The sequence below is a fragment of the Typopeltis vanoorti genome, chromosome 20 (assembly GCF_054136105.1).
Source record: "Typopeltis vanoorti isolate ZY-2024b chromosome 20, IOZ_Tvanoo_1.0, whole genome shotgun sequence".
Classification (NCBI taxonomy): domain Eukaryota; kingdom Metazoa; phylum Arthropoda; class Arachnida; order Uropygi; family Thelyphonidae; genus Typopeltis; species Typopeltis vanoorti.
The window spans coordinates 112340770-112366614 of record NC_143568.1 but is presented as its reverse complement, the minus strand read 5'-3'; the positions used below and the strand labels follow the sequence as shown (position 1 = coordinate 112366614).

The following is a 25845-nucleotide window of genomic DNA, read 5'->3' as shown; positions in this document are numbered from 1 at the left end:
TTGCAAAAATGTTCTTGAAGATGATAGATACAGTAGTGCTGGGGTCATGGTATGGGGAGGCATTATACGTAATGGACACGCCGAGCTACAAGTGCTGGAAAAAGGGACTGAGTGGTGAATGATTTTGCAACGAAGTTCTTCAATGTCATGTTTAACTGTTCTGTGGTGTTATAGGGTGAAGAATTCATTTTTATGGATAACAATGCCACATGATGACATTGTACACAAAAAGTCTAGATACTTTTCAAGACTGAGGTTATTAATCAAATCGAGTGGCTAGCATGCTCCACCAGATCTCAAACCCCCCCCCCCCAGAGAACATGTTTGGAATGCAATAGAAAGACAACGTTGCCTCAAAATTCCCCTCCAGAAAACATACAAGGCCTTCTCCTTGCTCTGAAGGAGGAATGGGCCAGTGTGCCTCAAAGAACTCCTGAATCACTTAGTGCTAAGCATGATACAATGTTGTGAGAGCTATATCATAATTTGGGGTGGACATATTCCATACTAAAATGTCTCTCCTCATAATTTTCTGTAAGCATTGTACATTAATTCCTTAACCAAGTCCTTAGGAAATGAAAGATTTTCCACTTGGTTATACTATAAATTAAAGATGCCAAGAAATTATATTCTTAGTTTAATCCTTTATCCAAGTGTAAGCAAACAAAGTTTGCATGTGAAGCAACTTAACGACTGGGCAACTCGTATATAGAGGCTAATGACTTCACATGACTTGCCTTAGTATCGCATAATGCAAAGCACATATCCTTATAGACATGTATAATGCTATGCATTATGGGAAAGGGTCACTACTAGGACAAGTTTCAACCTTTATTGAGGTCTCATCAGTGGGAGCCAGACCCAGAATTGATACCAATTTACTTCATTGTTTCTTCAACCTTGGTATCACTTCTGAGATTGTCCTGAAACTTTTGACATATTAAGCTATTAAAATCTCATATTACTTTACTTTCAGTTATCTTTATCTCTTAAACATAAGGGAAGAATTGTAATACCAAAGAAACAAAAATACAAAAATATAATAATTTACATTAAAAAAATATATAAGAAAAACACTTTCTCTCTCACACTCACCCATTTAAATTAAGCTGAATGCATTCCTGTATACCTGTTTCTCCTCTCTAAACAGAAATGCATATTCTCATTCCAATCTCCACAACAACAACATAAACAGCTGTAACTTAGCTTCACTGATGCTTCTGATAGTCTGCACATGCATGTGCAGCAGCTTCAAACATAGAGTATAACTCTGCATTCTGCTTGAACAATAGGACAAAAACATGTAAAATAAACTCTCAGGTAAAAAAAAGTTTTACTATACTGATTCACTCTATTGAAGTAAAATAATTATGCTTTTTTGATATCTGCTGACCGAAATGTAGTGCAGTTCTTGAGCTGCACTACATTTTGACCACTACATTTTACTGTATGATGCTGAAGCACTAAAATTAATTTTCACATTTGCAAGAGAAATTGTTTACAAAGAGGGAGTGGATGCAAGTAATGAACAATTAGCCTGCATTAATGCTGTGGACAGGCAGACAGTTGAGGAGGAAGAAGAAACCTGTTAACATGCGATTTGAAGACTGAATAATACACAAAAGGTTTTATGAACATGTTTTGTGCTTTGGTTGGGCTAACGATTAGATAATTTCGTTTTCCTGATCTAGAGACCAACCATCACTTTGTCAAGTGATGGTTGGTAAGCAGAATAATGGTCTTACAGTGTGAGGCCATCACCCTACTTACCAATTCTGATGAGATCGCCATTCAGTCTTTCACAAGGTAATAACAGTCATCTACCACCTGAAGATTTACATAAACTTCTATACCACAGTGGCAGCCTCGTTGGAGAGTGGGTGTGCTATTCCACCTGGCTGACAAAGGTGAAAGATTACACAATCTACCAGTTACTCAGTTTGAAGTTGTAATTTGTAAACACTAGAGCAAGTTCTGAAATCAGGAGAATTGTAAAATATTATTATAAATTCGTTTATGTAAAACCTTATTATTCTACATTTTTTTCTAAAATCTCCTGTTGTCCAAAAGCTAATGATGAACTAATTTTTACCTGTATATGAAAACATTTTCATGACTACAGCCAAATATGTATATAAATTTATTGCCAGCATACTAATAAATTATATTGGTCAATTGGTAGAGCCTCTGCTACTAATGGCTCAGTTAAGTAAGTTTGAGCGCGGTTAGTAGTTAGAAGGAGCCCAATCGTTCGATGCTGTTGGCACACTCTCCCTCGATGAGTCTTTGGACTCCCTGGAGGTGTCTAATAATAATAATAATATTACACAAAAAATGTGTTATGAATTTCATATATATTAAACTGCTATACGTTTTTGGCAAAAATTACAAATTTCTGAAGGACGTATAAATTAGAGATGCTAAGAAAATATATTCTTAGTTTAATCCTTTATTCAGACGTGATAGTTGGCTTTACACTTTTAACCACCTCAAGCAATTGTAGCTGTCTTGGCATCACCCTATCTGATGGGGAAATGAAAACACTCTGCACAGTGGAAATTTCATACTTGCATTTCAGCAGATGTAATCTGCTGAAATGCAAGTATTTCAGTTCTTTAATAATATAACAGTTCTTTAATTGTAACTAAAACTGTGTCAGAGGAGAGAAAAATGTGTTTGTTTTAATATATACAAGGGTGGTGTGAAAAGTTCTCGGCCTAACAATGAAAAAACGAATTTATAATTTCAAAAGTATTTTTATTTTTCAACATAATCTCCCTTAAGTCTAATATATTTATTCCAGCGATGCTCCAGCCCCATTATCCCATTCCTGTGGTAGTTCTCAGTAAGATCTACAAAATACCCCTCTACAGCTGCAATCATCTCTTGATTCAAAGAAAAACGCTGACCAGGAGGAAGAATTTTAGTTTTGGAAAGAGAGAGAAGTCAGAGGGAGCCAAATCTGGGGAACAGGGTGGATGTTCCAACAATTCATAGTGCAGATCCCTTAATTTTCCCATTGCCAAAACACTTTTGTGAGCAGGTGCATTGTCCTGATGAAAGATCATTTATTTCTTCTGCAAACCGGGTCTTTTCTCATGAATTTTTTCGTCTAGTCTGGTTAAAAGATCAGAATAATATTCCCCGGTTATTGTTATACCCTTTTCAAGATAATTAATAAATAAAATGCCTTTAGCATCCCAAAACACCGATGCCATGATCTTTCCTGCTGATGGAACTGACTTTGTCTTCTTTGGTGCTGAACCTATAAATTCTAGACAGGCTGAACAACTGGCTTCTATCCACTGTTTTGACTGCTGCTTGGATTCTGGTGTGTAATGGTGAATCCAAGTCTCATCCATAGTAAAAAATTGATGAACAAAATCAGTTTTATTCTTGTTAAAATGCTCCAAGCACTGTTCAGAGATTTTAATGCGAGTGCATTTTTGATCTGCTGTGAGCAAGCGTGGGATCCAATTGTGCAAAGCTTTTTCATTTGTAATTCTTCATGCAAAATATATCCTACACATTCTTTTGAAATGCTTATAGTCTCAGCAATTTCACAAACTTTGACTCGCCTGTCATCTAGTACCATATCGTGCACTCAATCAATGATTTCTGGTGTTGTTACACTTTCTGGACATCCTTCACGTGGATGATCTTCAAGGCTGGTACGGCCATGTTTAAACTCGGCAGAATTGTCAAAAACGAAGATTAGTGTCCATAAACTTTTATGAACTTCGAATTAATTTCTTTTGGTGTTAAACCTTCTTTTACAAAGAATTTTATAACCGCACGATACTCAATTTTATCCATTTCAAAGGATACAGACAACACTTTTGCTTCAGACAGCTGTATAAAACAAACTATTCGATAGAATGACTTGCAATTTCACACGGATGCTTATGACAGATGTACCAACGTAAAAAAAAAAAAAATCGTGCCGATAATGTTGCCATCTATGATCGAGGCCGAGAACTCTTCAGACCACCTTTGTATGTTGGAACACAATAAAGAAGGAGAATGCTTTATTTGGTTCGTATATTTTGAATTACTCAAAGATGTAAATATGTGAACCATTAGTAAACTATGTAAGAATGAGAAATGTAAAGGAAAGAACAAGTGAGTAGAAATACTTTCACTGCTGTTAAATGAATTATTAATAATTAACATTTGTGATATGTGTATCTTATAAGTTGCTGGGTTGCTGGGTGGAGTGAACATGTGATCCTATAAATTCTAGACATGCATAAGCGAATTTATGATGGCATAATAATAATAAAATAAAATAAAACTTATGAAGAAAGGGAGAGTTATTTGTTTGCAAATAACCAACCAATAATAAATAGCCACCATATACATTTGGTAGTTCAGTAAATAACTATAAGAAGGGGCTAATCCAGTGAATTAATAATGCTAATCTGGTGATTCATTTGGACATGACAGAAATACACGTGGGCTGATGAAGCAGCAAATCATTTTGTAAAACGTTGTACTTGTAACATTTATGTATTTCTCTGTTTTATTAATATTCTGCATCTAAAAATTTTCTTTTGTTTACTGAGAATCAGTATACAGTTTACTGTGTAAATAAAAAAAAACAGGAAACATGGTATCTGATCGTTATTAGAATTATCCACAATTTTGTGAATCCTATGTTCGTTACTTTTTGTTTGTGTGTGTGTGTGTGTGTGTGTGTTAGCAGCTATTCTGTCTTATCAATAATAGATGTCTTACATATGACGGTATTTTGCTGTAGATCAGCCACTTCTTATAATATATAGAGGTATTCATTTTTATTTAGGAATAGTAAATTCATCAAGGTTTGTTGTTTCAGAAGATTGGAATAAAAATGTTCCTATGCCGGAACATTGAGGCTGGAAATTTTGGAAATTGAGGTCTATTGAAAAAAAAACATTCTATCCTTAGCCCCTATACTGCAGAAGCAAGAAAAATAAAATTTTTCTTGTAAAAATTGTTAAAATTTCATTGTAACACTAAGTACAGTACAGATATTTTGCAGTCTTTCTACTATATTCAGCAACAATTAGTGTAATTAGAGACAACCAGAATGATGCTCATAATGAAAAAACACTCCCCTCCCACAGACTATGCAGCTTGCATGCAAGCAAAACAGATTTACTGTAACACTAAACATAGCATTTGTCCTAACATCCTCTTTCAAATTTTCAGTTCCAGAAAATACATATAACAGCTGTTTATAATGAAATCATTGGATACCAAAAGTACACAATTTATGTAATGCAAAAAGGTCAATATGAGAATTATATATTTATATATATATGTACACAAAGTCACATGTGAGTGCAGAAAACCTTACTATGGCCAAATGGAGAAATCTATCCTCCTATGTCTCAAAGAACACCAGAGAGACACATTGCTTACAAGAGAACCAGAGCTACTGCCCTATCAGGCCATGTCCTGTTTTCAATAAACACGAACAACGAAACCCGCCAACATGAAGTAAATTGGACAACAACTTCAAACCTACACATTTGCCACGATAAGGTAGAACGCTGCATTGTCGAGTCAAAAGAAATCACCTTGGACCCTCTTCATATGAACAATAATCTCAGCTATAATTTGCCTGACTCTTTCAGCTCTATTATCAGATACTGGAGATCGCGTGGTTCCACACACGCACAAGTGTACAACAACAGAACTTTAACACGGACTATAGCTCAAGTTCATAATAACTGTAATTTACAGTCGAATATTATAGCTTTATAATTGTATAGCTTTAGAGTGTCTCAATGTTTTTTTCAGTGTCTTTTAATAGCTTTCTATGTTCTTAACACCTGATGAAGTCAATCCCGACGAAACATGTTGAGTTTTCAAATAAATCTCAATTTGTTATAATTCTCGGATTTTTAGTCAGTTTATATTAAAATGAACATATCCAACCTCCAAGTTAATAGTAATAGTCATATATATATTTATAATTTGAAACCAGTTTGAATTACATTTGAGATATTCGACATCATCCAGAAACTTCAGAAATGCTAATTTTTACAAATAAAATTTTATCAAAAAAGTTGCAAGTAACATGCTGCATAAGCTTTGAGTAAATGCGAGTATGTATGCTGCTTCCACAATGCAGAAGGGGCATACATACTTTAACGCTAGTTCCCACAAGTTTATGCACATACAGATATTGCCTAATGCGAATGTCTTAAATAAAAATAATTCTAGTTTTCCAAAAAAAATACATTAATATATTAGAAGAAAACCAGAAATGCTAAATAATACCCATGTTAGGCTTGTACAAAGCCTAACTTGTGTTTTTAGATGTGAGCAATACACACAGGATAAAATATATTTTCATTTAAATCATTCATTTTTCACATTCTAAACACAGACCTTGTAATACTGCTCTCCTCATTTGGGATGATGCACGTAAAACCTGTCTAAAAATTCTAGAATCAGTTCAGTTGAATGATGACTCTCACTTCAGCCATTGTCTCCCTTCTACAGATATTTCTATGGATACTAGTCAGCAGAACTATCATCCATTATTCCACTCCCTCTACTTTCTACTGAACCTACAGGAACATGAGCAACAGCTACCCAACACCCTTTTATAACTGAACTGCAGTCACCAAATAGCCTGCTATTTCTAGTCATCTTTTATTCCATCTACCTTGATTCTGTGGAATGGCCTTCCCCATGAAATATTCCCCAAAGACTACAACCTCCAGATTTCTGAGAGGAATATCTAAAGATTATTTTGCCTTTGACCCCAATCCCCCCCCCCCCACACACACACAGCATTTATTTGTTATAGGTCTTGCAACCTCCTCTGTGTGGAAGTGGTATTAAAAAAATTGCTCCACTTCCACACTTCGATGGTAGTCATATGTTTATTGTTTATTATGGCATATAACAGTGAAAACAAAGAAAGAAATTAAAAATTATTAACAAAGAAATTAAAACCAACTACACTCTTCCTCAGAATGATAAATGAAGCAAAAACTTAGAAGTAAGCACAAAAAATTGGCTTGTAATCAGAACATTTTTTTCAAGTGTTCTATTTAAACTGTTGCTACCAAACAGCACAGGTCACTATCAAATATATTATTATTACGGGAAACTCCAAGGAGTGCTTAGACTCATCAAGGGAGGCCCTAAACATCATATCAAGAACAACAACTATTCAGCATCCACACGGTACCTATCATACTTTGCTTTGAAATCATTTACAGTCATGGCACCCACAACAAACTCTGCAAGCTTATTCCACTCATTCACCACTCTCCAAGTAAAAAACCTAGTTCTACACTCTTGCTCAGTTCGCATGGATTGCCCTGGTTCTCCCATCACCAGACCTATTCTGGAAAAATTTCCTCTGAATTAATCTTGTAAAAACCCTTCAGTAATTTGAATGTCTCAATCATATCACCCCTTTTCTGCCTATCAACCAATTTCTGTAACCCACAGATCTTCAACCTGTTCTCATAAGATTCATTCCATAGATCAGCTATCATCTTGGTCACTCGCCTCTGGATCCTCTACCTCCTCCCCATCAAGAAGAAATCCAGGGGCTTAGATCTGGGCACAGTAGTCAAGATGGGTCTTATTAAGGCTCAATAAAGAGGAACAATAACTTGTTTATCTCTATTCGTCAAAGTATTCTTCAGTAACCGAGTGATCTGATATGCTGATTTAGACACTTTTGCTATGTGCCCCCTAAACCTCAACTTCCTATCCACCAACACACTCAAATCTCTGGCTTTGTCAACCTCCTGGAGTACAGTTCCAATGTGATATACAGCTGATAATTTTTTCATCCCAAAATGCATAACCTTACACTTTGCTACATTAAACTGACATCCATTCTCCTTAGCCCAAAACTCCAATCTATCCAAGTCATCCTGCAAGATTTTGACATCTTCTGCATTCACCATCACCCTACCCAACTTTGCATCATCAGCAAACAAATGAACTGTTCCTCTTAGATCCTTCCCTATATCGTTAATGAACAAATTAAACAGCAGTGGTCCGAGAACAGAACCCTGCGGCAAACCACTAGTAACAGGCTTTCTTTTGGACTCCACTCCTGAATAAACTACACTCTGACATCTCTCCATCAACCACCCTCCTATCCATCTCACCAACCCTATATCCATCCCCATGTGCTGCAGTTTACTGATTAGAATTCCATGTGGTATCCTGTCAAAGGCCTTAGCAAAGTCCAGCAGTATCACTGTATATCCATTTCCCTTATCCAGTTCAGCTGTCACTGTATTATAAAACAAACAGCAGTCTTGGAACCTCCTTTATGCAATGGAACTATTTTCCCCTCTTTCCATCCCCCTCTAACCCAGAGCTGAGACTTTAAATTAAACAACGTGGTCAAGGGAACTGACAATTCTTTTGCCACTTCACATAAGACTCGAGCTGGTATACCATACTAGCTGACAATTCCTGTATCAGCCATTTGTTCTCTCATTCCTGTAATATCACAGCCTGGATGATATACTCTTGCAAAGTGTTCGCTTAGTAATTCTACTATTTCAGTTGATTCAGTTACCTCCCTGCATCGGCATTCCTTAAAATCATTTTGCGTATACATTTTTTTCTTTTACTTGCAGCATATTGAAAGAACTGTTTGGAATTCACTTTAGCTTGCATTGCTAATTTCCTTTCATAATCTGCTTTTGCTTTTCTTACCACACTAGTTACCCTTCTGGCCTGTGCTTTGTAATGTTCGTGTTCCTGCAGGTCATCTTTCTCCTTAAATTTCATCCGCAATTGTTTCTTTTTTTGCAGCTCCAGCTTAATGGTGTTGTTCATCCAATGTATTATATGTGTTATATATAATACATAATTATTCATTACCTACTATAGTCATGTTTTTAATATTATACCTGTTGGAATTTATTACAAACATTTTATACAGTTAATCACAATCAAAATAGGTTGGTTTATATTCATTAATGAATTTAATTCATAATGTTGCTCTAAATGGTACAGTTTATCACTCAGTTAACCAGCCTGGCATTATTTACAGTTATTAAAGTTCAGGAAATTTTTAACTGCAAAATATAATTTGAAAGTAATTTTTAAAATGTAAATATTTTGTTTTAACTTTTGAAATAAACAACACAACAGTTAAAAATATATAACAAGAAAGTTACATTATTTGTGTAGTTCATTATTTAAAGAATCCATACTTAATATAAATAATTGTTATTAATATCTCATGATACTTACTTTTCTTCTTTTAATGACTTTATACTACTTAAATATTTATCTTGTATCAAATTAAGTATCCTTTCCAATTTATTTAGAAGAATATTAATTTGTTGCAGTTGATTATTCAAGGATGCTTTATTTTTTCCACTTTCATCATCCAAATCCTTCGCATGTTCCTCAGGAAGTTTATTCTGTAAATGTGTAGATACTCCCAAAGTTTCATTATTCTTTAGAATAGTAGGACGAATTGGTTTGGCCATACCTACAGGTTTAACTGTCTTTGGTTGTTGACTGTTCCTATTTTGAAGAAAATTTTCATTTGCTGATTTTAAAACAGCACCATCATAGCTAAAATCATTAATCAAAGCTTTTTTTGATATCTCTGCTAAACTAGCAATATCATTTTTCTCCTCTAAAGGAAACATTTCACCATCTTCAGGTTTAGAATGTTGTTCAATTGCCTGGATAATGGCTTGAACAAAGGATTCTGGATGTTTACCATTAGATTTAGAAATCAATGGACTATCAATATGGTCATTTAAAGATTTATCTGAAAGTATCATATCAGGTTTTAGTTTTTTATCTGGTGTGTAGTCAAGTTTCTGTTCCAGAGAGAAACTCGATTCCATGCTGTTAGATTGAGAATCATCTTGAGTTATTCCATTAATGCTACATGGTAAGTCACTAAGCTTTTCATTTTCACTGTCTTCTGAATCAGACAATATTTCCTCTAGCATCTGTAAATGAAAATTAAATTTTTTTAATATAAACAAACTCATTATTAAGCTTTAGATCAATAGTTAATAAATATTTGTTATAAGCAGTTAACTGAAGGACTTAGAGATCACAGATACGAGAGTAGTAAAAAAAAAAATTACAGGAGTGAACAGACGACACCAATGGCAGAATCATATTAAAAACCAATACGACATCATTAATATTTAAGATTATGAGTGCGATCAGAGCTAATATAAGATAATATGATTAGGTACACAGAATGAGAATATTAGCCAAAGAAATGTTTGATGAAAGTAACAAGAAAGAGATCTAGGCTTGATGCAATTAATAGTGCTTTAAAAGTCTGCAATGCAACATTTTGATAGTACTAGAGATAGACAAATAAATTAATTTGGAAGAAAACTGCTGAAGAGAAGCTACAAATAATATAAACATAATTATGTACTATTATCAAAATATCCTCTATAGAGTGCAAAATAAGGAAAAAATAATGATGAAATCATTTGTTAGAAAATTCATCCAATTTTCTGGCTCAGTTCCTTATCCTTCCTCCCCCCCACCACCACCACACCAAAAAATGCAGAAAATCAGTTAACCATCTAATCACTGAAATCAGTTCTGTTGTTAGTCACCAGAATGTGACAATTATTCTTCCCCTCACAATAAGATAATTGCATTATCCACTTCTAACAGAAATCGTTTTGAAAATCTGTATGGGAAAAAAAATATATAAAATTTTTTAAAAAATCGAAAAACAACCTGCTCATTTTTTATTATGAATTCAGATCTCTGGCTGGATCTCTCTCTTTTTTTTTTGGAATAAAAATAACTTCTTGCATGCTGCTACTGTACTGTTAACCATGCTTGCTTCTGCAGCTATACTGATGATCTTCCACTCTACCTGTTTGCCTGCTGCCACTCACATTCAAAGACACCTCAGCTCATAAACATGTTATACTTCTTACATAGCCCTCTCTCACATCTTCCTATTAATCTTCTCTGCACAGATATCCTTAACATCTCCCCAAGCATATATATTGCCTTTTGGCACCTTACTATTTTCAAAAAATCTACACCACTTATGTTCTTCTTTAGTGCTAATCTAAATCTCACTCAATGCTATTTGGTTCATTCTCAAAGCCACACACAAAGTAAAACAGGAATTAATTAACACACACATCTCTTTGAATGATCATTAGATCTTATTTGCATTCTGCATTTTCTGCAGCCAACTGGCATTGTACTAAAGATGCCTTTAACATTAATTAGAAAATTTTATATCATTAAAATAGTTTTCATAAGTTTTTTGCCATCTCAATTTTTATACAGTCTGGGAATTATTATACATCAGCAATATAGCAACATCTTCAAACTAAAAGTTGAAGTAGGCTCTCCATTTGTCAGTACAAGTGATTTCATAGACTGAACCTTCAGTATCCCTGTGCTGTTCAGCACATCATGCTGTGCTGAACAGCACATCATGCTGTGCCATAGCAAAGTTTACAGCGGTACACAAGGTTAAGGGTCACAGATAAAGTAGTCAATAATACATATGTACAAAAATTAAGTTAAGCAATGCAGTTTTTACTAAGAACCTCGGGCTTTTTGTCCCTCAAAAGAAGAAAACTAGCCCTGTGAACACACATGGATTTTCTTCTTAAGTCGCTTCTCCAATTTGGAGGTTAGCAATCATGGTACACCGAAGTGTCTGATCCTCTGCCATTCTTTTTATCTCATAATCTACAGTAATCTACAAACATGGATCTACAGTCATGAATATTTACAAATAGAGTGGAAGAGTTAGGGTCCTCACCATGTTATCCTTACTGGAGTAAGGATAACATGGTGAAGTCAATCACAAGACACATCATGATAGCACAGAACCTCCTGGACAGAGACGATACATGATGATGATTTACATATAAATAAAATTACAGTCAAAGATGTTCATACAAATTAATTATTTGTAAAAGGTTAAAAACATCATGCAATCTTGACGAGTCTGATAACATCGGACTCAGTGTGTTTGGCTAAATAGATAAAAATTTCATTCCTCTTTCATGTAAAGTGCTCACACTCCACCAGAATATGACAAATAGTAAGGCACATGCCGCATTTTTCACACACAGGTGGGTTCATCAGCCCTCAGTAAATAAGAACATAAAAAATGACTATGACCTATGGGGAGCCTAGCAAGAACAACTTCCTCTCCCCTATTTCTATTTTGACTAGAATGCCAATGCTTAATTTCAGGCTTAATGTCATGTAATTTGTTTGTCAATGCTTCCTGCCATGATGACTGCCACTGGGCAATTAGCTTTCATCTTATAGTGAGTGTAGTTTGCATATGGTACTGTTAAACAGTACATCAAAAAAAGTATCTAGCAGCTGAATTCTCATTTCCCTTAATTCTAATGTGGCTGGGAATCCAGCACAACTGAACATCAAAATTAAGAGTTTTCATTTTGTATAACAGGTATAACACCTCACACAGCACTGGATGTGGATTGTGTATAGGAGAGGATATAGCCTGTAAAGAGCTCAATGAATCTGTATAAGTTACACAATCTGGTAGCAGTTTTTTTTTTTATATTCACAAGTGCAAGCTGAATGGTATGCAACTGAGGTGTATAATTACTGCAATCAGGTGGGATCTGGTTGGAGATAGTAATGTCAGGAAACACATCACATAGCCAACACGAGTGTCAGTTCTTGGACCATTTCTTGCCAATCTATATAGCAAGATCAGAATGGGCTGCTCTGTGCATTGAACAATTGCAGGTAAATGGATGGAGCATGAGACTTCTGTAGTTGACAAAGTGAGAGGTTGCAGAATGGAGTGCAAACCTGCCTTGGAGGGATGCCGTTATATTTAATGCAGGCAATATTGTCAATATTCATGCCAACAGCTTGCATAGTTTCTTGAACATGCATACCAAAAGGATGTATAACAGTCTGGCACTTGTAATATTGAGCTTCCCAATGCAAGGAAAAGAGACTAATCCATGTAGGATGATCTGGAAGAGATTAACTTTAGGGCATAATTAAGAAACAACCATTTCTAAGTGATAGAGATGGTTTATTTGCTTCAACATAAAGACTGAGTGGACAATGTGCGAAAGGTACCAGTAGCTACCCATATCCCCTGATGATGGATTAGATCCAAACATAACTGGTTATACTGCTTTGCAGAAAAATAGATGTGAGAACCATAACCCTGGTTTGAATATATTATATAAGTTCAAAATAAAGATTAAGCAATGAAATTCGATCAGTATCCCATTCAGTAGAGGATAGAGTGTGAAGGAGATTCAATGCTCTCTTCCACTTTTCTCTTAGTTGACGAATGTGTGCAAGGAATGCAAGTTTCCTGTCAAAGATGAGTCCCAAGAACGTTTCTGTTGCTACTGGACAGTTCATCCAATATTAATTCAGGATCAAAGTGAAGAGTACGTTTTTGACAGAAGTGTAAACACATACACACACACACATTTTTCTGTTGAAAACCTGAACCCATTACTAAGAGTCCATAAAGAAACATTGTCAATTGCTTGCTGAAATTGTCTTCAATTACCCTCATGTTATGAGAGTGAAAATAAATTTTGTAGTCATCTGCATATAGAGCATTGTTTACAGTGGGAGGAAACTGTTCAGTGATTGAGTCAACTTTGATAGCAAAAAGTGTCATACTTAAGACAGACCCTTGAGGAACCCTTGTTCTTGATGATATGGTCAAGATAGCGTACTTCCCGCTCTGAGTTGGAAAGTTTGCCTGGACAGAAAGCATTTAGTAAATATTGGAAGGTGTCCTCTGAGAGCCAGGTTATAAAGGTCTTTTAATATTCCATATCTCAAGCTGTGTCATAAGTTGTTTCCGTGTGATAAGTTGTTTCCATGTCAAAGAAAACTAACCAGATGCTCTTGCTTTGCAAATTCATCTCTTATACAAGTTTCTAAACGAACCAATGATCTAAAGTTGAATGATATCTACGAAAGCCACACTGTATTTGAGAGAAGATTGTTGCTTTCTAAATATCAGAGAAGTCTTGCATTAACCATTTTTGGTAATATATGACAAAGACAGCTGGTCAAAGCAATAGTTGATAATTACTTGCTTGTGTTAAATGGTTTTGGGATAACAATCACAACTGACATATTCCAAGAATCTGGGCCCTCTTCCTCTGCAAGTATTCTGTTGTATGTTAAGAAGAAAATATCCATAGAAGATGATGGTAGATGCTTTATCACTTCATAATGGATGTCATCAGACCGTACTGCACTAGGGTGAGATAGTAAAAGAGCTCTTTTTAGTTCCTCCTTAACAAATGGCTGATTGTATGGCTCAAGTCCATTGGTAGAAAAATTTAGCTTTTCTTCCTTTTGCTGCTCTTTCAATATTAAAAATTCAAGAGGACATGAAGCTATTGCTGAGATTCTTCCAAAATTTTCTCCCAAAGTGCCTGTAATAGCTTGCAAACAGTAATAACACTTTCATTATGGAAGTGTTATTGCTGATCACAATATCACTTCCATAACACTTACAGCTATCTACTCATTTTATTTTATCCCATACAGATTTTGCACTGGTCATTTTGCAATTAACAAGGTAAATTGGATCCAAAGTTACTCTTACATCACATAACGTGCTCTGGCCTGAGCACACTTAAATGCTGTTAAGTTCGATGTGGTGAGGTATCTACAAAATATATCTCAGGCTCTGTGTTGATCTTTTTTGGCTCCCTGGCATTCTGGATTCCACCAAAACTTTGAATAGAGTGGAAATCAAGATGATGTTCTTGGAATGGAGGCTAATGCTGCTGGATTATGCAGTCTGTTACATAGTTGACTGCTTCATTGATAGGTGGTTGATTAACTGTGTTGGTATTAAATATTGCAAGAGAGGAAAGTGTTCCAGTCAACCTAATCCATTTTCCATATGGGCATCCGTGTAGAAGAACATGGTTCTCCTACACGGATGCCCATATGGAAAATGGGCATCCGTTTCCTGCTCCTTGCACAATATCTTTGAAGATATTGTGCAAAGAGCAGGAAAATGATCACAAAGAAAATGAAAGTGTTCTCTTCAAAATCCCAAGTGAGCAATGAAAGAATGGAAGGGGAGAAGCTGGTAAGATCAATTGCAGAATAAGAGTGGAAGAAATAAGCATATGGAATAAAGTTTGATTCTATTATTCAAAAGAGAGAGGTCATTGTTGTCAAGGATTCTTTCAATGATTTGGCCTCGTCTATTTGTGTTGGCACTAACCCATATAGTAGTGACCATTAAAGTCATCCATAAGAAGTATGGGTTCAGGCAGTTGCAAGACAATGTTATAAAGATAAATTTCATTTAACTCAGCACTCAGTAGTAAATAAATTGAACATACTGTAATAAGAAATCACACGGATAGGAAAATTGCTATTGCTTCCAGAGCAGAGAGTAGTATGGAAAGTAGTATGAATGCCCACTAGGATAGCTACTCCTCCATGAGCAGGACCACCTCCAGTTCTGTCCATGCATACAACAGCAAAATTCCTTAAGGTTTGGTCCTCATTAAGTCTTAGGTATGTTTTCTGTAGACAGAAGCAGAAACCTTTCTGTTTCTGCAACAAAATCTTAATATCATTGATATTCTGGTAAAAACCATGAGTTCCATTATAAAAATTTTCTGATTGTTTTGGCTTTATAGACTTGTGTGGGTTTTGGGAAGTAGAGGGCTTACCTTCGTCAAATTTATATTTATCAATTGTTTTTGGGAAGTATGGACAGTGTCCCTATCTTCCTATGGTAAGATATTCAATACATCTGGTGAGTCAAGGCCAGTTGGCTAGTTCAATTTGCTTTCAGTGGATACTGAAGTATCCATTTTTTTTTTGCGTGTGGGTGTCTGGTAGTTTATCTTTACGTGATATCTTTGTCATAATTTTTTTAAAAGTGGGTTCTCATCTAATGTAACCATTTTGGGAGTTGTCTCTAGAAATAATAGGTCATGCAATTGATATGCTCAACAGAGCACTTGTGATCATAAAATTCATGTATGGTTAAATTATCAGATGGTGGAATAGACATACATGATTGAGATGCTGCGTACATTTTCTTAGCTTCCACCTTCTCAGCATAAGAGGCTCTCAGAACACGTGTAGTAGTGGTTAACTTCCTTTTTTTCATTCTGATATTATGATCACAAGTGCTATGTTGAGCATATCGATTGCATGACCTATTGTTTTGTTGTTTTAATTTTTTTTAATTTCTTTATCATCCATCCACTTCTGACATGCATGAGAGTAAGCTAGATGGATGATCTCTCTCTGACAGTTGACACGTTTACACTTTTATTTATTTATTTTTTTTTACAGAGCAAGATTTGTTATCATCCTCTTCTACCACATCGAGCACAAGTGGTATAGCCTAAACTGCCATATTTCTGACATTTAAAGCATCTTAGATTAGAGATGTACACTAATACGATAGTGAGACACCCTGCTTTCACAGATGTTGGAGGCTTAGGTGTATCGAAAATAAAGATATGATGTTCCTGGTTGAAACCAGGTGACCTTTCCTACATATCAGGATGCATCTCACACCTGTTACTCCATGATCTTTGTGCTCTGAACATATCTCCTCATCAGGAACATCAAGGAAATTCCATTCTGATATAACTCCTCTACAAGAATCGAGTGTTTTATGAGGTGATACTGTGACAAGTATTCCACCCATTGATGTTGCTCTCAGTAGTTTATTGGAATGTTGTTGACATGTTTCCACAAGGATATCACCAGAACATAATTCCTTAACAATTTTGGAATATTTTGCCAGTCCTTCTAAACCCTTTTGAAGGATGAAGGGAGACATTTTTCCTATTGGCTTTTTACCTGTTGCGTGAATGATCAAGAACATTGTTACATTTATACTAGTATCATATATCTTTTGCTTTACTTCTGTTATCAAATGTATGCAAGTTATCAGTACTTGGTTGAGACTTTGTTAGGGACCCCTGAAATGTTTACGGATGATGAATTCATGCTCAAGGGTATTTTGGTTCAGTGCCAGAGCTCCACACCCACCACGGAGCCACACATAGACTCCCACTCACTGGCAATCAATGATTGCACTCAGCAGTGCTATACCAGTACCACAGAAAGCCTTGAATCCTAATCCCAGACCATGGGGTGAGACTAAGTGCAACACCGTTGACCCTTGCAGGCAAGTCCACTAGCTGATTTATCCTGGCTGAGCCATTCAGGACTGCCCATCTTGCCAAAGCAGAGACCAAAGTAGTGCAAGACTACCAGGATCACCCTTACCGAATGTCCATGGATTGATTGTGGTCTGTAAAACAGTAAGGAACAAGGAAAGAAAAGCACAGTAAAAGAGTAAGAACAAAAAAGTCCAGTATCATCAATGTAAGTTTTTACACTTTGAAATAATATAAAACAATTAGAAATCTAATTAGAAAATGAATGGAATTAAGTGGTCATTATCAACCTTTAATTACAAAAAAAAAAAAAAAAAAATTCACTACACCTCATTTTCTAACTCCAGATGTGAAGATGCAAAGTCAGCTGCTGTAGTAAGTATTGAATGAATCCCAAAGGCAACTTGAGACAGAGACATTGCTGCTAGTGTCAATTCCGCTCCTTGGCTGAGTAACATATCACGGGCTCGACCTTGAATGGAGTCTAATTCTGTCTGAAGTAACTGTATCTGCAAACTAAATAAAAGTGAATGTGTATGAAAAAAAAAAAAAAAGAAAAAGAAAATGCTCGTGTAACTTCAATACTACAATTTTAACACTTAGGTATCATGAGTTACGACACATCTTCATATCTCTAAAATAAACTGGCAATAAAAAGATAAATATAACAATATTGGCTGACAGGAAAAGCTGGGAATTAAGGAAGTGTTTTGTCCAGTTGAAGAGAGGCACTCAAATTCTGGCATGCAGTAAAGTAAATATACTTTATTATAAATATACTTGAATATATTTATACTCGAATTATAAATACAGTAGAACTCAGTTATAATGAATTCCATGGGACCGCATATATTTGTTCGTAATAATCATTATTCGTTATATCCAAGAAGGTCATAATTTGAGCGAATTTAAAATGTTTTCAGATTTTTCTCAGCATAGGTATATTGGGTAACATAAATACATATGTGCATACATACATATAAAGAACAAAAATTTATTTTTAAAACTTTACATTTTTACATAAAAAATCATCGAGCTTGCTTTGCTTTGCACAAGACGCATATTTCATACGTTTGAAATTGTTCCTTATACCACTAAGATGCTTGAATGTGTAGTCTGAACTTACAGATCGCAATTCCATAAATCTTATTAAAATATGTAAAGCACTTTCTGCTTCACACCAGGTAACGATTTTCTCATCACTGCTATTTTCTTCCTCAGTCACTACTACTATTATCTTCTTCTGGTGTATGAGAGATTTGTTTTAAGATGTCAGCATCTGTTGGTATACCCGAAGTTGCGACGCCATTATCAATGTCTATAAAATTATCAATCTCTGCACACGTTTCAAAATTGTTCAAGTTTCGCGTTTTTAACCACGCTGATAACGGTAAGTTATCCTCTTCATCTTCTACAGATTCGCACTCGTATTCCGCAAGACCAGCTTTCTTAAAACAGTTTTGTATCGTAGACGATGACACCAAATTCCAAGCATCAGTCATTAAACGTATTGCGTGAAGTACAATGATCTTCAAGTCATAAGCATAAGCATTTTCCGCGGATTTTTCTCTGCGTTCCATCAGTTCCAAGACTAACAGACGACGAAAATGGGATTTAAAACATCGAATTACGCCTTGATCAAGTGGTTGCAAGACAGATGTCGCATTCAGTGGCAAAAAACAAGTTTTATGTTTGTTAAAGTAGCCACTACAGGATGGGCAGGACAGTTGTCTATCAATAACAAAATTTTCCGGTTTTCACTGCGAAGATTTTTATCCCACTTGCGAATTTCATTTTCGAAAATTGAAGATGTCATCCAGGCCTTCTTATTCGCTGTATAATCAATGGGAAGTTTCTTTATGTTTTTAAAGCATCTAGGCTTTGCCAATTTTCCAATTACAAGAAGCTTTCTTTTATCGCTACTGGTCATGTTCGCACAAACTAAAACTGTGAGTCTATTTTTGATAAGTTTTCTGCCAATGCACTTTCCGTTTTTAAATTGAAAAGTTTTATCGGGCGTTAAATTATTAAAAAACCCTGCTTCGTCTGCATTATATACGTTGTTGTGTCCATACCTTCATTTGATGTCCGGCCATACGTTCTTGATCCAGTCAGAAACAACTTTTTTCAATGGACAACGCCTCGCCACTTACTTTTGCATAGACAATATTGTTTCTGTTCTTAAAGCGATCGATCCACTCATTGTTGCATTTAAAATCGCTATAACCAAGTTGAACAGCAAATTTTTCAGCTTGAACTTTCAAAATTGGTCTGCTAATAGGTAAGCCAGTGGTTCTTTGCACTTTAAACCATGAAAGAAGTGCCTCGTCAACGTCACTTTTATTACACTTTTTAAGTTTTTTACACTTCGATAAATTGTTTTCAAAAGCTTTCAGAGTCAACTCGTGATTCTTCCAAATTGTTGATATTGTAGATGGGGACAAACCATACTTCTCTGCTACTGTCAGATTTGATTGGCCACTTTCCACCTCCCGTATAATTTCTACTTTTTCAGAAACTGATAAAATTTTCCGTTTGACTCCCAACATTTTTCCACAACCAGAAAATGCGTACATATGAAAGGTCAGTAAAGGAACGACTAACGTGTATTATTCGTTCGTTATTCACGTGAAACAAATTCGTAATAAATATGAAATACATGCATTAAATCAAATGTAATTCAAATATACCTTCAAAATTATTCGTTATAAACATGAATTCGCTGTAACCTTGATCGTTATAACCGAGTTCTACCATATACTTTTTCCTCCCGAGTATTTTGTAAAACTAACGAAATTAATTACAAATGACTGAGGCTTCTTTTATTTTCTTTGAAAGCTCATCTAAATAAAAATAAAGTATGCATTATTATATAAATGTTGCTTTCTGTAGTATAATAATTAGAATTTAACCGTTAAAACATCATGCTTTTTTAATTTCTGAATTTTCAAGTTATGCTTTCAGATCTATACATAACTGACAGTTTACACATCAAATATCAACAACATGATGTTCTTAGTCTCAAACAGTTCAACATTGACAACGAACAAAACTTGGAATACAGATTGTTCATACTGAAAGTTGTTATTTGGTCCTTTTCATTAAAATTGAACATACTATTTGATTTTTAAGACCATGGATTTAATAAATATTTATACAAATCGTCTACTAGTTTCGCTAGCTGTAACTCTCTTGTCAAGACGAGAAAGGTTATGCTAGTGTTAAATGCAAAAAAAACAAAAGAATGAAGTAACTGTTTAAAAACAGTTAGACAAATTGGAGAGCACACGTGACATCACACGCATAAGGCATGAAGACTTAGTTATTGTTATTAAGTCGCATTTTATAATTTTGGGGTAATTTAGTTCCATTAAACTTAATGAATTTAACAGATTTTTCCACGTCTTTTAATATAATTCCCTGGTTTCTATTGAGATTATTTCCTGTTCATAGGACTACTGCAGCTTCTTTAAAGGTTCTACATCTAAAATCCTCTTCGATATATGGCATGGAACTGTTATATCAATCTATTGAATGGTTTGAAGTTGAGAAATGATGTGCTAACCCGAAGGTGTCTGTTCTATTATGATTGACATCTCCAACATGTTCCTTCTTTCGAATTTCTAGGCTTCTTGAAGTTTGCCGTTTGTAGGTAATTCCTAAGTCCACACATACAAGGTATGCTATAAACACCTGAGCATTATACATATGCTAAAAAAGCAGAGCCAAAAATATCATCACAGAGGAAAAAGACATACTTGCTGAGTTTTCCCTTATATCATAAACTCTATCGCAAAATGGTTATCCTCAAAATATTATCAACAAAATTCTCTATAGAAACAACCTCCGGCAACAACCTCGAACAACCCAGTACGTATCATCCATTGTCATACCCTATGATGGATCAGTCTCCACCAAAATAGCAAGAATCATGAGACCTTTTAACATCAGAGTTGTTTTTAAACCTCCCACAACTATAAGACAGTTATTAAGATCCACTAAGGATAGCGTCACTTTCTACAAATACGCAGGTGTTTATAGCATACCTTGTATAGTTTGCCCACAGATTAGAGAGACCCTTCGACACTTCTGCCCATGTCCCAAAAAAAGAGAATCCATTCCGATAATAGGGTAATCAATCCGTCTTCTGGGATAAGTTTGTTTATTATTACAGGTCAGAAAATTTGGCTTTTCTTTTACGAACATTGCAGTTTTTAAAGCGTAACTATTTTGTTGTATAACAGTTGGAAAAATGTACGTAGAGTATTAACAAAATTAAAAAGGTATAGTATAAAACAAAAATTTAACAAAATTTATTTTTAAGAAAGTTTTCTATAAAATAGAAATAATTATACAGAAAAACAGAAATTTTTTTCAAATGAACTTAGATATTCTAAACTTACAGTTGAGAGAACTGAGACACTTTAATGTCCTAAACCGATTAATTATTTACGACTTGTTGCAACTCTTTTAAAAAAGGTTGGAAAAAAATACCATTATCAAATCCTTTTAATCTTCATAGTCATCTGAATTGGTGTCCGAATCGCCATCACTTTCACTAAAGCTGATCACCAAAGGTTTGCATAATTTTTTGATAATCCCGTCTCAGTCCCAATACATATTTTCCAATGAGGTGACATGAGAGCAATATTTTCCCCAGTTTTGAACTGTAACACTTTCAATCACCCGTTCTGAAAGTTTCAACATGTCAATATCCCCACGTACATTGCGATAGCGAATGAAACTTTTCACTTCTGCCCAAACATACTCGATAGCATTGATATAGCAATAGCAATTAAACTACTCAATAGCATTTAAACTATTCAACAGCATTAAAACAAAATCCGATTTCAAGAAGTATTTTCCTTAAAGTTTCACTTTTCCAAGGAAAATTAGTTTTTTTCTTTAAGCACAGGAATCAATTTCGGAACAGTTGGCACTCTTTTCTCGACCACGTAAAATTTGTGAATAATTCTTCTTATAACATCTACATCAAAATCATTCAAAGCTACGGTTTCGATGGTTTTCTTTCTCTGCGTTTTTTTTTAGGAGATTTAAATTTTGGCTTACCTTCACCTTTTGATTCCCTACATATTCTTTTAACAATTGACCACGATACGCCCGCAATTACACTTGCGCGTTTTATGACTTGAGAAAGGGGAACAAGGAGACTGTCTTTTAACGATTCTTTTGCAAGAGCTATTGAAACGTTTAACAACAGAACTTGTTGACTGTACTGGATCCATCATACAAATTAATAATAAAAAAATAATGCAAAAAAGTGACAACAAAAATCAAGCTACTACTATTACAGCGACAGATACGAAAGCACATGATTTCACATGTTGGTGACCAATTCGTACATCCTTCATTTCTTTCTCCCCTTCAGCAAGAATCGACTATTCTTGGCAAAACGCCAAGCAGAGATCTACAAATGGTGGGCGTACTATATGTGTGGACTTACCTACATAGGCCAAACTTCAAGAAGCCTAGAAATTCGAAAGAAAGAGCATGTCGGAGATGTCAATCATAATAGAACAGACACCTTCGGGTTAGCACATCATTTCTCAACTTCAAACCATTCAATAGATTGGGATAACAGTTCCATGCCATATATTGAAGAGGATTTTAGATGTAGAACCCTTAAAGAAGCTGCAGTAGTCCTACGAACAGGAAATAATCTCAATAGAAACCAGGAAATTATATTAAAAGACGTGGAAAAATCTGATAAATTCATTAAGTTTAATGGAACTAAATTACTCAAAAATTTATAAAACGCGACTTAATAACAATAACTAAGTCTTCACGCCTTATGCGTGCGATGTTAAGCATGCTCTCCAATTTGTCTAACTGTTTTTAAACTGTTACTTCATTCTTTTGTTTTTTGATATTTAATACTAGCATTAACTTTCTCGTCTTGACAAAGCTAGAGAGTTACAGCTAGTGAAACTAGTAGATGATCTGTATAAATGTTTATTAAATCCATGGTCTTAAAAATCAAATAGTATGTTTAAATTTTGGAATATAGATTGATAAAGAAATTCCATCTCCCTTATTTATTAGGTTCAACTCCTTATTACAACTGTTACTTGGATTCTTATAAGATTATGGTAATGATATGGCAATTAATCCTATCCTCCACAGCCTGTTATGTCTGTAATTATATCTGCTAACTGGCCTATTTGTCTGTTTTACAACATTTTTTTTTTTTTTTTTTTTACATATATACTCTCATGTATTAGTAAAAATAATAACAAATACATAATTAAGTTTACATTTATTACAAGTAATTTTTTTTTAAATTTTTATAATTAAAACTAACATTTTGTAAAAGAAAAGAAAATCCTGCCACTTTATATGATACCAGCTAATTTATTATCAATCGAAAAGCCTTTATGAACGTTCCTTACATTCTAAGCTGGATTTTAACCAGCTTTTTTCAGTGAAACAGTGTCTTAGTTGACCTAAACAAATCCACAAGATAAATATTATCGATTTGTTCAGGTTCTCATTTTCCTTTAACCCTCTTTCACCTTGCAGTGTCAAGAGGTTTTTAAATCAACGAACCTCAACCGTTAAGGGATAAGGTGGTCAGCCCTACGCCCCGGTGTATCTTTGTCTTATATGGCGTTGAGTTCAAGGCCAGTTTGCCTGCTCTGCGGGAGGAAAAACGCCAGGATAAACTGGGGGGGGGGGGGAAACCCTGCTGTCCACTTCCAAGACCGGCTAACTTGTCTATGGCTGAGGAAGATCCTTCAGCTCGTCATGTCTCCGACGGGAATCGAACCTAGGACACTCCTTTCCCAAGCATATGGTTGCAAAGTGCTGAGCCAGTAGGATTTGTTTCCTAATTCATCTGCACTGGATTAAGAAATGACAGACATATATTTTTTTGAGGTGCTTAAGGATCAAAGCTGTATGACTGAGAGGAAACCTCCACATAGCCTTTGAAGGAATGCAGAAAACCGACCAGGGCTTCTGACCTAATGTCCAATCCTCACCTTCTCGTGGTGCACCCTGTTGGGTATCTACCTAGATACTGAATGAACGAGGATGGGCTGGCAATTTGGGATTTAGCCGACCAAATTGTATTCTTATTGTCTTAAACCAATATACAAAATGATGGTACAACATGACAAATTTTCATGCCGGCTGGGGCTTCGCTCAGTTACACAAGGCCACCGTTTTTTTCACCAGGGAACCAGGGCGAACAGCGAAAAGTCAGCTACTAGAACAAATCTGAAAGCACACCCCAACTCAACATCACCAGAGTTAAAGATCGGTACTATCAACATAAGAAACATGAATGGCAAAGAAATGGAGCTAGGTGAGGAATTAGATAAGTACCAGATCAACATAATAGGCGTGACTGAAACAAAAAAGACAAAAACTGGCAAGATCTTTCTGAGCAATAAATACAAAATGTTATATTCAGGAAATAACAATCAAGGAAAAGAAGGAGTAGACATAGTATTCAACACTAAATACGAGGCTAATCTTCTTGAATGGCAGGCAGTCTCAAGTAGAGTGATGTGGGCAAATATCAGAATGAGTAACTGGACAATGAGACTTATTTGTGCCTATGGTCCCACAAAAGGTTCTACTAAGGTAGAAGTGCAGGAATTTTTTGATGCTTTAGAAAAAGCAACTGACACAATGAAAAAGGAAAAGTTGGCCCTTATTGGGGATCTAAATAGCAGAGTGGGAAATGATTGTCAGACATACAAAAATATTATTTTGGGAAAATTTGGAGAAAAGAGCAAAGCTAATAATAATGGCAAATACCTGTTGGATTTCCGCTCAGGACATGGACTGGTTATTACTAACACCATGTTCCAACATAAAAATGTGCAAAAATTCACATGGAAAGAAGAGGCAAGGAATACGAAAAGTTTCGTTGACTATGTTGTTGTTGATAGTGAGGTTTTCTCCCTGGTGCAGGACACCAGAGTGTACAGAGGATTTGAAATTGGAAGTGATCACTATTTAGTCTTGAGCAGGATAAAATTGAATTTCGTATTGAAAAGAAGAACATGTAAGAAAGTTTTAAAGCAAATAAAAGTTGATCAGCTCTCAGATGTGAAGTGTAGACTAAAATACACAAAATATTCAAGAAAAAAGAAATGAAAGAGTTTGAGAACAGGAACCAAACCTTGGAAATTCAGTGGCAAGCCTCGAAGAAAACCCTCATTGATTCTCAGCCAGAGAGTCATGTGGTGAGGTTATCTGCAAGGATAGAAAATCAGAACTCCATGGTGGACACAGGAAGTTAAAGAGGCAGTGAAGGAAAAGAAGAAAGCATATCAAAAGTTCTTGGCAAATAAGTCAGCTTGTGCTCTTAGAGAATACAGAGACAAATGTAACAAAGCTAAAGACTGTGTAAAACTAGCTAAACAAAAGTCATGGGAGGACTTTGGCAAGAACATAGAAAATAAATATCAAGAAGTGGCAAAATATTCTGGAGGTTGTTGAAGAAGCTTAGAAATGGAGGAAAGAGTGCAGTAAAAAGAGTTAGAGATGATAAAGGTGACATGAAAACAGGAGAAAAAGATATCCTTGAAGTATGGAGTAATTACTTCGAAAAATTGATAAATGAAACAAACAGTAATAGTGCAGTGGTAAAAAACACTCGACAGGCATACAGTCAAGAATGCATATCGATACTTGAAGTAGAAAAAGCCATCAAAGGCCTGAA

The 25845-nt window shown here is 35.2% G+C and overlaps 1 protein-coding gene across 2 annotated transcripts in view; it reads right to left on the bottom strand.

Annotated features, from left to right (window-relative positions):
- Positions 1 to 25845, bottom strand: part of LOC150095803 (uncharacterized) — a 243918-nt gene that overhangs the window by 70430 nt on the left and 147643 nt on the right. For both annotated transcript variants that reach the window (XM_090409875.1, XM_090409876.1), the window contains exons 6-7: positions 17480 to 17666; positions 9235 to 9953 (exon numbers count right to left, since the gene is read on the bottom strand). In XM_090409875.1, coding sequence (XP_090266001.1) covers positions 9235 to 9953; positions 17480 to 17666 — 906 coding nt within the window. The remainder of the gene's footprint in view (positions 1 to 9234; positions 9954 to 17479; positions 17667 to 25845) is intronic.